Source organism: Lethenteron reissneri, chromosome 17 (assembly GCF_015708825.2).
Source record: "Lethenteron reissneri isolate LAM-NWPU_2019-01 chromosome 17, ASM1570882v1, whole genome shotgun sequence".
NCBI lineage: Eukaryota > Metazoa > Chordata > Hyperoartia > Petromyzontiformes > Petromyzontidae > Lethenteron > Lethenteron reissneri.
In genome coordinates, this window is record NC_083795.1 from 141,918 (window position 1) to 157,121 (window position 15,204).

The 15,204-nt window shown below is 54.3% G+C and overlaps 1 protein-coding gene across 3 annotated transcripts in view; it reads left to right on the forward strand.

Moving 5' to 3' along the window:
• Positions 1 to 74: 74 nt before the first annotated feature.
• The window catches only part of HTT (huntingtin), a 47,300-nt gene continuing 32,170 nt past the window's right edge, over positions 75 to 15,204 (forward strand). Inside the window, exons 1-17 of one of the 3 annotated variants that reach the window (XM_061552700.1) lie at positions 75 to 244; positions 4,795 to 4,878; positions 5,203 to 5,323; positions 5,623 to 5,682; positions 6,280 to 6,359; positions 6,678 to 6,816; positions 7,144 to 7,285; positions 7,521 to 7,699; positions 7,952 to 8,138; positions 9,602 to 9,646; positions 10,044 to 10,151; positions 10,644 to 10,987; positions 11,770 to 11,902; positions 12,210 to 12,310; positions 13,415 to 13,526; positions 14,211 to 14,342; positions 14,744 to 14,890. In XM_061552700.1, the coding sequence (XP_061408684.1) occupies positions 138 to 244; positions 4,795 to 4,878; positions 5,203 to 5,323; positions 5,623 to 5,682; positions 6,280 to 6,359; positions 6,678 to 6,816; positions 7,144 to 7,285; positions 7,521 to 7,699; positions 7,952 to 8,138; positions 9,602 to 9,646; positions 10,044 to 10,151; positions 10,644 to 10,987; positions 11,770 to 11,902; positions 12,210 to 12,310; positions 13,415 to 13,526; positions 14,211 to 14,342; positions 14,744 to 14,890 (2,221 nt within the window). In that variant the 5' untranslated portion in view covers positions 75 to 137. Of the gene's footprint in view, positions 245 to 4,794; positions 4,879 to 4,969; positions 5,324 to 5,622; positions 5,683 to 6,279; positions 6,360 to 6,677; positions 6,817 to 7,143; positions 7,286 to 7,520; positions 7,700 to 7,951; positions 8,139 to 9,601; positions 9,647 to 10,043; positions 10,152 to 10,643; positions 10,988 to 11,769; positions 11,903 to 12,209; positions 12,311 to 13,414; positions 13,527 to 14,210; positions 14,343 to 14,743; positions 14,891 to 15,204 lie in introns of those variants that run through there. The other 2 variants (XM_061552701.1, XM_061552699.1) reach the window with 2 other exon arrangements.

A 15,204-nucleotide genomic window follows, 5' to 3' on the forward strand; every position in this document is an offset into this window, starting at 1 on the left:
TGAGCGATGACGTCATTTATTTATATCGGGTCACACGTCACCGCGTCGGGAACGTCATTCGCGGGTGACGTCACGCGGGCCGCCCGTGTTTGTGTTCGGTGACGCGCGAGGCACGGGGCCGGTGTCGCGGCACCGCCATGACCCCGATGGAGCGCCTCGTGAAGGCGTTCGAGACGCTCAAGGCCTCGCAGGGCGCTGGCCCCGCGTGGGACGCGGACGAGCAGCAGCCCGGGCCGGGCAAGACGTGAGACCCGCGAGCCCCGCGAGCCGCCTGCACCTCGCACTACACACCGACAACCACACACGCACTGTACTCGCACTGTACACGCACTGTACACACACTGTACTCGCACAACACGCACACCACGCACTGTACGCGCACTGTACACGCACTGTGGACGCACTGCACTCGCACTGTACGCGCACTGTACACGCACTGCACTCGCACTGTACGCGCACTGTACACGCACAACACGCACTGTACGCGCACTGTACACGCACTGTGGACGCACTGCACTCGCACTGTACGCGCACTGTACACGCACTGCACTCGCACTGTACGCGCACTGTACACGCACAACACGCACTGTACGCGCACTGTACACGCATTGTGGACGCACCGTGCCCATGTGCACCGTGTGCGCTGTGCACATGGGCACGCCACTCGCTGCGCGCACTATAAACATTGGCGCTGCGCGCCCCCCCCACTGTACTCTGTGTTATCGCGCTGTGTGAACCGGCGCCGTGCTTCCTGCATGCACCACGCACTCTCAGGCGGCAGCAGCAGCAGCAGCAGCTGCCATGGTCAGTCGACTGCTGGATGAGGGCCTCTCCCAGCCGCCTCTGACGCGATGTGATATCAACCTCGCGGACACGAGCCCGTCTCGTCTCCCGTCTCGTCTCCCGTCTGGCACACCACGACACAGATGGGCAGCGAAGTGGCCCGGAGATGGCAGTGAAGATAATTGATTATTTGAATCCATCTGTGGGAGCCTTTGATTGGCACCCCCAATCTACGTGTGTTTCCCGCGTTCTCTGACTTCCGAAATTGGCCAAGAAACTCAATTCCGTTTCCTCCTGACACGGCGCGGTTAGGCTGGCATGGGACACCACCCCCAGCACCACCACCACCAGCAGCAGCAGTAGTAGTATTAACCGCACTGCCAACACGGCCTCGTGCTCGCCACGGCACTAAGTGGGGGGGGCGCTGTGCGTGCTTGCTAACGAGGCTCAGTAATGGCCACTCTGTGGCCACCAATGACCCTGTAGACCAACCCAGGATATATTCTTTAGCCGAGGGCAGCTGTCACAGCCGTGCAGACACAATCCTGGTAGCAGGTCTCGGCACAAACACATTCCTGGCACACGAACACGGATACCCCATTCCAAGACTGTTCGGGAAAATTCCGGACAGGTGGCAACCGAAATCTCGGGGTTCTCATCGCCTCGTGGCCCTTTGCTCGCTCCCCGTCTCCCCACGCCTCCTCCTCGCCGTCCACTCGCTCTCACTTGTACTCTCTCCATGTTTTTATTGCACCCTGTGTTGTTGTTAAATCCGTGGGGGTGACGCTGAGTTTGGCAGATTGTGATACTTTCAATGGCCATTTGCCATGTACAGCACATGCCGTATACATTGCGTGCCATGTACAATCGGCTGCGTGCCATGTACTTGAGTACACGAGCAGGCGCCGTGCGTGCCACCTGTGTTTATGTAGTGGAACACATGGAGATATTGCCTCTCGTGTTCGAGGGGATTGAGGGTGGAGGTATGGTGAGGGATGTGGCACCACAACAGGGAACTTGAGGGACGAGACGCCCGACTCGTGCTGAATGTGAACGCCAACAGCGCCACGGAGTGGACAGAGCCCCGGGACCGACAGACAGCTCGTGAGGGTGACGTGGAGTGTGATGGGCGGACAGGACGAGCTCTTCTCGGTGAAGGGAGTTCATGGAGTTGAAGGGCAGTGAGAGTGAGTTCAGCCTGGAGAAGACGAGAGAGCGGCTAGGTTGTGAGAGCTCCGCTTGTAGTTGAATAATAACAATAATATAAGTGGTACAGTGCAAGTAGACACGCTACCGATTGTTCCAAGTGTGTAACGGGATATTTTATTATTTATTAAATCGTTTTACCCATATGGGTTCAACCGTACACTCGTGCAGGAGGCCGCTCTTACTGTTTATGTACATTACATAGTACACCATAGGCGACGCTACATTTGTGCTGTACAATCAAACTGGGCTCGGATGTCCCCATTATTCCGGCGACTCCCCGCTCTGTGTGGCGCCTCTGCTCTGCGCAGGTTACTTGGGGACGCTGCGTTGGCAGTGGCACACAAGCAGCACGGGGACATTACAGCAACTCGCCACGTTCGTTGGTAGCACCGTGGTCATGGAAGGAAATCAGAATCGGTGACGTTTCAGGGAATTGCCCTTCGGAGCGCGTGTCGCGTCTCAGTGGCTTCCTGAGTGAAGTTTGTGGTGCCGCTTGCTAGAGGAAAATAGTCAATTACTGACTGATGGTTTCTTAAGTCTCCAAAATCACTCTTTATGTGTATAGATGATTCACACGGTGACCTTTAGTTTGCAAAACCTGGCAGCGAGGCAGTAGCAGAATGGAAAACCATCGCAAGAAATGTGTAATGCCTCGGGCTTAAAGCAGAGGCAATGATTGCACAGTCGATCGAGGACGACACAACTGTGCAATCATCTGTCCCAACGTGACTGGAGGGTCTTCTCTAGGGCTCCCTCTCTAGCGCGCCCTCTCTAGTGGAGCCCTTCCGCCAGCAGTGAGGGGAGGACGTAATCGCACAGGGGCTGGTTGACGGGGCTGGCTGACGTTGCTGCACGCGGCACGTGCACGGCCACGTGCGCTAACGCGTGCACGGCCCACGTGCGCTAGCGCGTGCACGACCACGTGCGCTAGCGCATGCACGGGGTGAGCAGAGAGGGCCGATGAACGTGAGGGCCGGGGGGCCGTGACTGGGGCCGAGAGGAGCCTTGCTCCCTGTGCGATGTGGGGGAGAGGAGTCCACGTTGCGGACCAGCAGCAGGAAGGGGGGGATTGCAGGCGACAGTCACGGCAGCAGAGGAAAAGCAGCGACCTCCACCGATTCTCCTCGTGCCTCAAACGCCTGCGATCTCATCGCTTCCTAAATGCCCTCGGTTACTCTTCCATCTAAATCTCAATGTGATGCGGAGCTGTCTGATTCTGGTTGATAATTTCACTTGCAGCTCTAGTTGATATCATTTTCTCTGCAAATACTCGTGCAATAATCAGACAATCTATTTCATATTTTAAGAATCTAGCTTTGATTTTCTAAATAATTTTGTTCAAGCCAACTTTAAAGGAAATATATTTTATTTAATGTTGATTATGTTTGTGCACTCTTTTCGATTTCTTCTGCAATGCGGTTGTATCCCCTGTGATTTATATTCGGTTGTTTTTGCTCTGATTTGTTTGCTTCTGTGTTGTAATTAGTTTTATGTTTGTATTGATTTTGTCATGTTGGTAACCCAGGTCACTCTTGCATAATGAGACTATCATGGTCTCTTGAATTCCCACACAGTTACACAAAATAAAGTTAAACTTCACATTAGAGTTTCACCAAGAGGCGTTGGTTGCTGGAGAGCAGTGTACCATTAGGGGAGCGGAGAGGGAGAAGCAAGACCATTTAGGATCTCGAACATGTTAAGGACAATCTCATGATCGATCTAATATAGAATTGGGATTGGAGTGACACTCACATTTACAAGTGCGAGTGAAAAGCCTGGTGCTGGGATTTTGAAGTTGTGTTGCCGAGGGATGCGGGAGAGTTCTTTAGTCAGGAAGCGGAATGCACATCCATTCAGCTCACAGCGGCAGACTGAGTAAGGAAATCACGGGTGCACGAGATGTTACCAGGGGGAGGTAAATGGCGTTGCAGGGTTGGGGGGATGTGAGAGAGAGGAAGGGTGCTTTGATGGCACCAAGGTCACAGACATTGGTATTTATAAGATCGATTTTGGGAGGGGGAATTAAATTAAAGCAAGATCCTTGCCAAGAACGACCTATTTATGAATATCCCATTTACAGCCCTGAGCCAGTGGTGGAAATTCCCCAGTACTATGACTTCCGACAAAGCAGTAATAATTGTATTGACCCCGTAGGGATGATGGGTTGAGTCAACTCCTATTAGCATGGTTGGCTATGTACAGTGCGAAAGAAGTTCAAAATACAACTCGCAACCTACCAATTGCAAGCCACTTGCACAGAAGAAGGACACCGGACGAGGAGTGGTGTGGCCAATTGCAGAAAACACCTTCCGTGATTTCTCTTCTCTTCTGCTTTAACTGACGAACTCAATGTTTGCAATTCATATTTTAATTCAAATTTTTTTTATTGAAGAGAGAAATTGCATTTTGAATCTGTCCTGCGTTCAGGATTATTACTACATTGAGCACGAATGCAAAATTCAAAACTTTCAGTTGTGCGGTGACTGTGTTCACCCAGAACAAAACGATGGAACTAAGAACGATTCCACGTCCAATTCACAAACACGAAGGAGGAGGCGTCATCATAGCAGTGATGATTCACCACTCTGCTACTCCTGATACAGTTATTTGGCTCCACCACTTCATCGTAAAATTACAGTTGTTGCTCTGCATCAACATGGGCCGTATGAAGAAGCATTTGTGTAACTATAGAATCTGTGTTGCAGCTGGGATGATATCTGTACGCTTTATTACCTTGCCAGAAGTGGGCTCGAGGAGTCTACTGTTTATTAATATTCTATTCTTGTTTCATTCATTGTGTAGGAAAAAGGAAGGTCCTGCCAATAAAAAGGAGAGAATCTCGTACTGCCAGACCATTGCGGAGACCATCATTTCGTCGAATGTGAGGTGAGCTATGACAGTGCTTCTCTCGGATTTCCATGCAGCGTTTCAACCACTTAACGCTGCACGTATCCTTTAGGAAGCTCTGTGGGTGCCCATGTCAACAGGCTCCAATTTGAGTGTGCACCACCGGACGCTTGCCACGCACTGCCAAGGAGCGTGTGAAGCCTTGCAGTCGTCATTGGTTGGGTCTTTTTCTCACTACTGCCCGTTGGGACAGCCACAAGTCTTTGGCCACGCATTTGGTTCTTTTGCGTTGGTGGTCTGGATAAGACCACGAGCTTTTGTGCACACAATGCTGCACACCTGTGCGTGTTTCCACTCGTTCAGGAATTCCTCGGACTTCCCAAAGTTTCTTGGTATCGCTGTGGAGACCTTCCTGCTGTGCTGCGATGACACGGAGGCCGATGTGAGGATGGTGGCCGATGAGTGTCTCAACAAGGTCATCAAGGTGACGGCCTTGGAATTACGGGGTTGTCTCGCGTGGGTATGAGTTGAGTGGTGGCTGTGACTCGACGTCCGAGCTGTGGATGCGGCTGCTGTCTGCACCATATGTCCCCCCTCGCGGAGCGCTCTGGGTGCACGTGCGTGAGCTCGCAATGCGCCGCGCGTTTGTCGCTGCAGACGCCGGTTGTCGAGCCGGCCTTTTACTTTTCCTGCACGTGCCCTTCCTTCTGCTGGACGCCTTCGTCGATTCTGTGCCGCCTTGTCTAACAGCGGTGGCTATCTGCCCCGGTACGTGTGGCGTAGGCCCTCATGGACACGCACGTGGCAAGGCTCCAGCTTGAGCTCTACAAGGAAATAAAGAAGGTGATGTCTTGGAGCATTCATCTCATCAGTTACAGAGCTGCATTGTAAAATACATTTGATAATCAGAGGGGAATTATCTGCTGTCTTGGAGCATTCATCTCATCAGTTACAGCTGCAGGGACATTATCTCTTGAATACTTCATGTTCTGAGCTGCATTGTAAAATACATTTGATAATCGGAGGGGAATTATCTGCTGTTTTGGAGTATTCTGCCGCACATTTGACAAAGATAACATGCCAGGCGAAAGCACTGCAGCAATTTGTGGGTGTGGACATGTGTCGGGAGCGGTGACGTAGTGGTTAGCGTACTTTTGAACGAGCACGGCCGTCTGAATTCGATTCCGCCTCACGGCCAACATCATTGACGTTTATCTGAACTGGACGTAGGCCTCCCCTCGGTTGACTCAGTCTTACATGAATACCTGATGCAGTGTGTAAACATCAGCACTGGAGAGGCAAAGGTGACCAGGCACCGTGCTGGCCACACACCCCACCGTGTGCCGTGTCGGCCTTAATAGGTGCTCGCTAACAGCACTTGCCACAAAGCAGTCTGTTAAGGGCTACACGGGGGGCCTTGTGCGTTGTGTTGGGCTGCAGAACGGGGCTTCTCGCAGTCTCCGTGCTGCCCTCTGGCGCTTTGCTGAGCTGGCGCATCTCATCCGACCTCAGAAGTGCAGGTAACGGTTGCATCCGCATGCTGACATCTCCAGCGCCCGCCTCGCGGAGAGACGGCGTCTCTTGTTCCCATTTCGATCCCCTGTGGTGCCCGCCTATGGGCCGTGGGGAAGTACACTGGAGCGAGCGCCTTGTTCGCTGACCGAGAGGGACGTAACGTTTCACAGGTTCGTCAAATGCGATGTAGGCACCGTTGTCGCTAGGGTGCGCGGCACGGCGGAGTGCTTTGTGTTGCGGCGTTGTCTAGTTTTGCGCGGTGTTGAGCTCTGCGTTGTGGTACCACCGTTGCTTGTGTCCCCGCTACGGCTGCTGCTACACAGGCCCTACATGTTGAACCTGCTGCCATGCCTGGTGCACGTAAGCCGCCGGCTGGAGGAGCCAGTGCAGGAGACGCTGGCGGGTGCCGTGCCCAAGATGGTCAGCGTGCTGGGCAGCTTCACCAACGACGGCGAGATCAAGGTGCGACTGGGTTGCGGTCAGCGCTGTGCAGCGGCCTTCAGGCCTCAACTTTACGGCATTGCTGTTGGCTGCGGTGTTTCAAGATGACACTTTACTTTGTCTTTGAAAATGCAGTGAGTGGATGCAGTGTGTTAGAGTGTATTTTGTGGCAGTGATGGTGGTGGTGTTAGAAGTGGTGGTGGTCGTGATGGTGTGAGGAGTGATGGTGGTGCTGTGAGGAATGATGGTGCTGTGAGGAATGATGGTGTGGTGGCGACGGAGTGAGGAGTGGTGACGATGGTGCTGATGAGTGCCGCGTCGTGAACTCACTGCCTCTGCCCCATGCAGACACTGCTGCGTGCGTTTGTGCTGAACCTCAAGTCGGGCTCGGCGGCCATGCGGCGCGCGGCCTCCACGTGCGCCGTGGCCGTGTGCCAGCACTCACGCCGCCCGCACGCATTCTACGCCTGGCTGCTCTCCGTGCTGCTGGGTGAGCCTCGCTCCTCGCCGCGTCCACCTCTCGCTCGTCACCGCATCCCCCTCTCTCGCTCATCACCACATCCACCTCGCTCGTCACCGCATCCCCCTCTCTCGCTCCTCACCGCGTCCCCCTTCCTCGCTCATCACTGTGTCCACCTCGCTCCTCACCGCGAGCGGAGCGCCACCGCCCCGCGTCCAATTGCGCCGTGTGGCGTAGTGACGAGCGGTGCTACGCGGCGGCGTAGGGCTGGTGACGCCGCTGGGGGAGGCGCGCCTGTCGTCGCTGCTGCTCGGTGTGCTGCACTGCCTGCGGGCGATTGTGCCCCACGTGCAGCAGCCCGCGGCCGACGCGGGCCTCAAGGGCAGCTTCGGCGTGACGCAGCGCGAGGCCGACGCCGGCGTCGCTCCTCACGTCCTCGTGCAGGCAAGTAGCCCTCGGCGTGCAACAGCGCAGCCGCTATGCGCCGCTCTCGCCGTACGAATGTGAACATTCCAATAACTCGGGGCTATAAAGGACCACTACTGCAATGCTCATTTGAGCAGGAAATTGTTTGCACTCTGTGTCTGTGGCATTCTCGTAACGTTACATCAGCGTCAATCCTGCTTGTCTTCATGACAGTGTCACTGTCTCTGCTCGGCTCACCCTGACGAGGAAGAGGTGCGCGTTTCCCCACAGGTGTACGAGGTGACGCTGTTCTACACGCAGCACCCGGAGCACAACGTGGCCACCACGGCGCTCGAGATGCTGCAGCAGCTGCTGCGGATGCCACCGAGCGCCCTGCAGCTGGCGCTGACCACGGCCGGCGGCATCCGCCACCCCCTGCCCTGTGCCCGTCGCTCCGCCAGCGCGTCCAGCCTCGTCGGTACCGCCAGCGTCGTTCGGCCGCGGTCGGAGTCGGCATCTGGTTTTAGCGACGGTCGTCGCGCGGTTTCACGTTGTTTGTCTGTCGCGGGACGCCGGGGCCGGTCTGCTGCCGGTGTTGCCGCTTCCCCCCCGGAGCGTCCCGCAGTGGCGACTTTTGCACGCTGCGGCCTCTTGGCAGGCTGCGGCCCTCTCTATTCCTGCTCCAAACGGAAGTCTGCTTTTGAAACGTAAAATCAAATCACATTGCCGATCGCATGCATCTGGTAGTGACCGATAACAACCCCATTCACTCTGGCCATAGGCGTTCACCATAACTTTAGAATCTTGTGGAAAGTGAAATACTCAAATTGAAGACGAAGCCACAGCAGGGGTTGGGCGACGTAGCATTGTGCGTGAGAGACGACCTCTGGCCGGGAATGATCGGCAGCAGCTACTCTTGAGCTCGTTTGGAAACCCTCCAGAAGCCAGTGCTGATAGACGCTGTTTTTCTGCAGCTCTCATGCTCCCACTGTGTCTCGTGACGTCTTCGGTAAAATTCAATCGTTTTTGTCCTCGTTAGTCTCCCGTTGGTTGAATTTGCAGGTAATTGTTTTTCAGCATTGGGATGTTGGCCAATACCAGTTAGAGTGTATGTATACGAGTCACCAAAATTAAAAAAGAATCTCATAAAATATTGATATTACCTAGGCTGCCCTGCTGGTCTCCAATGTGTTTTTTTTACTGTAGATAAAGGGGCCCAAATCCCCAGCGTCAAGGACAGAGCGTCTGATCTGTTAAGGTCACATTTTGTCACAGCGCCGCTGAGAGATGAATGGGATGAACGGGTAGGTCAGCAAATGGGCACAGCAGCTGCCTCCCGTGTAAAACCCTGCACGGCGCCTCCACCCAACCCTGGGCAAACCCTCGCCGCCGCGCGCCTCTGGAATCCCAACCCACACCCTCCCTCGCATTCGTTAACATAATTTATGCCGATTGCACCCACATGGTCTGTACAAAATGAGCAACATAGTTAATTTTTTTATTTAAAGCTTTCGTGACTGCAGGGATTCATATTCTTTGTTCTATCGGTAAAGTAACGTAGAAGGGAAATAATAAAGTAATATAAAGATATTGTTGTTTTTATATTATTTTATTATTTCCCTTCTACGTGACTTTACCAAAAGAACCAACATAGTTTATGTTCATAAATAATTTCCAAAAATAGTCAAACCAAATTTAGTCGTTGAGGCGATTGATTTGCTTAAATCAATCTTATTTTCTTCAAAGTTCAGAGGACGTGATTCACTTTAGCCCTCCATTCTTTCTCCATGTGTGTAACTGTGTGTGCCTTTGGCTGTCCGTGTGTCGCTCTGCCCTTTTACAGAAATCAATACAGGCAACGATCACTGGAACCCTCTTGTACTATTCTGCTTTAACCCACATTTTACTACAGTCTTTGTTTCCTTCTTGTGCTGGCCTCAGGAGGGTGGCGTAAAATGGCTAGTCCTGTTTTACCAAAAGCACAAGGTAATCGATTGTTTCGCGAGTGCTGTAGATGATCTGTGTGTGATGTCCCCATGTGCCGTGTCACCACGTGTGTGCGTGTCCTGCGCGGGTGTAGGCAACACCGCCCCGTTCGGGCCTTCAACCACCGTGGCCATTGCTATTTGGAGTGTAGATTAATTAGCGTCATCATCGTCGTCATCATCGTCGTCATCATTGTCATCGTGTCTGGAAACATATGGGCTCCACCACTTTCATTTGTATTCTGTCAGCATTTTGCATGGTGTGTGTGTGGGGGGGTTACACAGCGGTGTAGATGATGCTGTGTGTGTGGGGGTTACACAGCAGTGTAGATGGTGCTGTGTGTGTGTGGGTTACGCAGTAGTGTAGATGATGCTGTGTGTGTGTGTGGGTTACACAGCCAAGTTACTGTCAGCGGAGGAGGAGGAAGAGGAGGACGTGCTGGAGGATGATGTGGAGGCTAGAGGGAGTGACGGCACCCCGACCCCCTCTCCCGACACGGCCTTGCGTGAGTTGCAACTCTCGGGGCATTACGGGTCGGGTGATGCAGGCCTCCTCTGTTCCGCCGTCAGTAATTCTCTCATTTCCTTCATCGTTAATTCGTCCAGGGCTACGATTGCTGCCACTATGTTTTGTTTTTACCAAAATGTTTACGTAATGTTTTAATCGCGCTTGTAAATCGCAGGCCTAAAGGCCCAAAAACAGGAACGGCCACCAACAAACAGCACTACTGAGATATGAATGCTGTGAGTGATTGTAAAAGTAAACATGTCCAGTAAAAGCTATTGAAATATGGGACGATGGAAAACATACTGACTCTGCTGATGAGACACTATATGTTGAAACCGGACCAGAGTTTGCTTGTGTTGGGCCAGTGCTGCGGAATGGATACTCTCGTAGACGGCCGTGTGGCTGATGGGACAGGCGTGTGAAGGTGGCGCGTTGTGTTCACTCGCCGGATGTGCCGCTGTTGTGCTGCCGCTGCCGCCGTCGGTGTCAGTGTCGGCGCTGAGCGAGAGTGGCGAGGTGCTATCGGCGCTGTCGACGCTGTCGGGCGGCGCGGGCGGCGCCGGGCCAGAGCCCGGCGCCGCCGAGCGTCCGTGCCTGCTCCACGCGCTCGACTCCTCCGACTCCATTGACCTCAACGCCGAGGAGTCCGACTCCACCAGCCTGAGCACCGAGCCGGCCGAGAGCTCCAGCCAGCTGAGCGCCACCTCGCTGGAGGCGCTGGGGGCCGTGGGCTGCGCATCCCTACGGCCCGCCCCCACCTCCCCCGTGAGCGAGAGCTCCCAGACCACCGAGGGCCCCGACTCTGCCGTGACTCCGTCCGACAACTCGGAACCCGTAAGCGACCGCCGTCCCCGTTCATTCTCCTGCGTGGGGTTTGCCGTTGCGTTCAACGAGTCCGTTTCACAACGTCCGTTCGGGCCGGTGACGCGGCCCCGCGGTGGCCCCGCGGTGGCCGCTTGTTGTCAAGGTTGGCGGTTGGAATGCGGCAGGCCGCCCCGTGGTAACACTCGTGCCTCAATGCAAGGTCCCAAGTTTGGTTGCCAGCTTGGGCACCTTTCAATTAGAAGTTTGTATGTTCTCCCCCTGTTCTTCATGGGTTTCCTCCGGGTTCTCTGGTGTCCTCCCAATGCTGAACAGAATTTAAGAAAAAAAACACGATGTAACTGGGATAGGCCAAACATCCCAATGCTGAAAATTTACTGTCAAATTACTCCATTGGGATTACACAGAGCAGCAACATTGCCCCCGACTTTGGAAACTTGCAGGACTCTCCTGAATAAGAGTCTTGAGACTCGGACTCTCTTGAAAAAAACAGTAACATAAAAACATGTAATTATATGCTGCGATGTATATATTTATGCGTTGTTGAAACTTGAACAAAAATTGGCCGGTACTGCATTTTTAGCGGTGCACAAGCACAAAAACAACAACTCAACACATCCGTCAATAAGTACATAATAGGCAACGTTTCAGGTAATGGGCCTCTTGTGCTACGGAGAAGGCCCCTTGCCTGAAACGTTGCCTGTTGTGGATTTAATCCCTTTTCTTGCCACATGGTGTTTGTGATCCGACTTGAATGTCGTCTCGAAGCTGGATGCTGCGTGTGTTGCTGTGAGGTGCTGGACTGCGGGGACCTGCAGTACACGGCCTTACCCATGGGCGCACTGCAGGAGCCCGACGGCGGCGGCGGCGACGAGGAGGAGGAGGAGTCCAGGAACGCGTTGCCCCGAGACCGGACCCCGCGTCACGGTACACGGCTTCAATCGCCAGCATCCGTTCAAGCCTGACTCTGCTGATGAGACGCTGAATGTCAAAACCAGTCCTTGCCTCGAAACATCTGGCAGTTCACCAGCATCGGTTCAAGCAGAGACTGATTCTGCTGATGAGAAACTGAATTTTGAAACCGGTCCATAGTTTGTCTTTGTTGAACCATCACTGCTGCGTCCACATTGGCCTGCGGAGTCATCCGTTTGTGTTCCGCTCCCTGGGCTCGCGCCATCTCGGCTAAGCCAATCGTTTTGCCCGCCGTTTGGCTACCCACCTTCTCCCCCGGCAGCCCCCGGAGTGGCCGCACTCCTCCAGCCGCGCTCGCGTCTGGCTCCGCCGCCCGAGGGCGCCGACGAGGACTTTGACGGCTCGGGCGCGGAGGGAAGCAAGGTGAGGGCGAAAGAGGCCGTGGTCGCAATGCGGGGAGCCCGCGGCAATTCCATCCCGGTGTATGAATGGGTTATTCTAATTTTCCTCCAACGTGTGAAATATTACTTGAGGAATTGGGCAAACATCCCAATGCAGAATCCTCCAGGAAAGAGGGTGTTGAGGCTCGCTGTGGATTCCCCGGATGACGAATTTGACCATCCGTCTTAAGAACACGCTGACCATGTGCGTGTGAGAGCCTTTCCTGCGTTCATCTGGGAAGTCATCGTGAATTCCTCCGACTGGCGTCTCCTGTGGAAGCGGCCCCCCTCTGGGCCGCCAGGCTTCTCGCACGCTCAGCTCCCCCACGCCCAGTTCCCCCCAGCTCTGCGTTGGGCTGCTCAGCGCTCTCTCTGCTGAGCAGCATCCCCCACTCGACCCACTCAGCGCCCAGAACGAGGCTGGGCGTCTCAGCTCGTGGCTTTGAACAGAGCTTGAATATTGTTCTCGTAACGTTCAAGATGTACCCACTACGGTCCAATTTGGCTACTTCTTTCCACGAGCTTAATTTTTACAACATTTTATAATATTTTATACCACTTGTCAATTTATAGTATTCCTTTATTCATAATTTATATTAATTATGTGCTTATTTTTATTATTTCCAGTATGGATGTACTGGTTTATGTATGTTGGACTTCTTTTGCACCATACGTGGCCAACCGTGCTCATCAGAGATGTGGGGGAAGGACAACAAAATAAACACAAAATGCAGTTCTTAGGAAATGTGTCGTATGTTACCTGCTACTGTCTGCTGATTGTGCTGTAAATGTTAGGTACATCTGAAGTGAGAAGTTAATCTCAAGGGACCCTCCTGGTTAAATAAAAACAGTAACTTGTGATTTTTTACATTTGGTAAATGTGCCACTGTGTTTTACAGCAGTAGTTTCAAAGTGGGGGCGATTGGGATGTTTGGCCATGACCAGTTACGTTGTGTCTTGATTCGCTGCTCCTGCGTGGTCGATTTGACTTGCACACAAGGCGGCGCAACGCTTCTCGTGCAGACGGACGTTGTGCGCGTTGTGAAGCTTACGAGCTGCTCCTCCTCGTATGTGCCGTGCATCTCAGCCGCTTGTGATAAAGGGCATTGTGGGGGAGATGACGGACGAAGACACGCCACCCATCATCCACTGCGTCCGCCTCATCTCGGCCTCCTTCCTGCTCACAGGCACCCCCAACGGTCAGTGTGCTCGGCTCGCTCACGAGCACCGTGAGCCCAGGCCGGGGCACTGACTCGCAATCCAGCGCCCGCATGGCGCCGAGATGGAACCGTTATTCCTGCTACACGCCTGTGTGCCGAGCAGTGTGGTTGCTGTTTGAGGCAGCATAACAAATAGGCGTGTATGACCTCTCCCCTGGTGAAAGTTCTCCCCATTTTTGTGAGAATTTCTCTGGGCACTCTTTCCTTTTTTTTTGCTCTGATTTCTATTTGGTTGTCTTTGCTCTGATTTTTTGTTTGCTTCCATGGTGTAACCCAGGTCAATCACGCTTTCAAAAGTGACTACTTTGGTCTCAGTGCTTGTGTGTGTGTGCATGCGTGCGTATGACGAGAGGTGGCGCAGTGGTTAGTACATTCCGCTACAAACCTGGCGACCCGAATTCGATTCTCGCTCACGGCCAACGCCACTGATGATTAACTGAACCGGTCCTGGGCTTCTCTTATGTTAAATCAGCCTCGTATGAGGACCCAGTGCAACGTGTAAACTTCACCACTGGAGAGACAAAGGCGGCCAGGCATGGTGCTGGCCACCCAACCCCTGACGTACCGTGCCAGCCTTCATAGGTGCTACTCGCTAACAGCACTTGTCCCAACAGTCTGGAAAGGCTATACGGGGGATCTTTGTGTGCGTGTATGTGAATTCAGGCCTGGTGTCGGACCGGTGTGTCCGGGTGAGCATGAAGGCGCTGGCCGTGGGCTGCGTGGCTTCTGCCGTCTCCATGCTGCCCTCGGCCTTCTTCCTGCCTCTCTACCGGCGCGCGCTCCACCCGGAGCCACGTACGTTCTCCCATCCCCCACGCCGTCGCGTTCCCCCGCTCCTTGTGCACCGCGCGCAGACAAGCGCACCTGCGTTAGCGGCCGCATGCGGCTCGCACGTGTGGACTCGCACGGGTGAAGGCAAAAGTCGCCCCTGTCGCCTTTACGAGGCTGTTGGGGCAAGAGCTTTTGGCGAGCACCTACAAAGGCCTGCACGGCACACGAGGAGGTGTGTGGCCAGCACCACGCCCATGGACAGCACCACACACGTGCGCGAGAGCATAACAGTGCGGTCCCGGCGTGACCGCCAGACGGCGTGGGCGCGTAACACCACCACGCCGCCCGCTACGCACGCGCGGTTTGTATTTCCGCATCGGCTGACCGTGGCGCCGTTGCGACTGCGTTCCCTGTGCCGTCCCCAGAGGAGCAGCAGCTGAGCGACCTCCTGCAGTTCATCTCGCACCCCGACCCGCAGCTGCGTGGAAACGTGGCCGTGTTGTGCGGCGTCATCGTGAGCGCGGTGCTGGCAACGCCACACAGCGCGATCCTGAGCCCAGCGGAACTGGAGGGTACGCACGTGCACAAATACAAAGATCCCCAGTATAGCCTAAACAGACTGTTGGGGCAAGTGCTGTTAGCAAGACCCTATAAAGGCCAGCACGGCACACGAGGGGGTGGGTGGCCTACACCACGCCCAGCCGCCTTTGTCTCCCCAGTGGCGTTGGCCGTGAGCGGGAATCGAACTCGAACACAAACGTAGGCAAGCAAATACACAGGCGCATACACACGCGCATACGTACGTATGCACACACGTACGTACGCACGCATACACGCACATACGCACGCATGTGTACGCACACGTATGCACGCGTGCCGGCGCAGT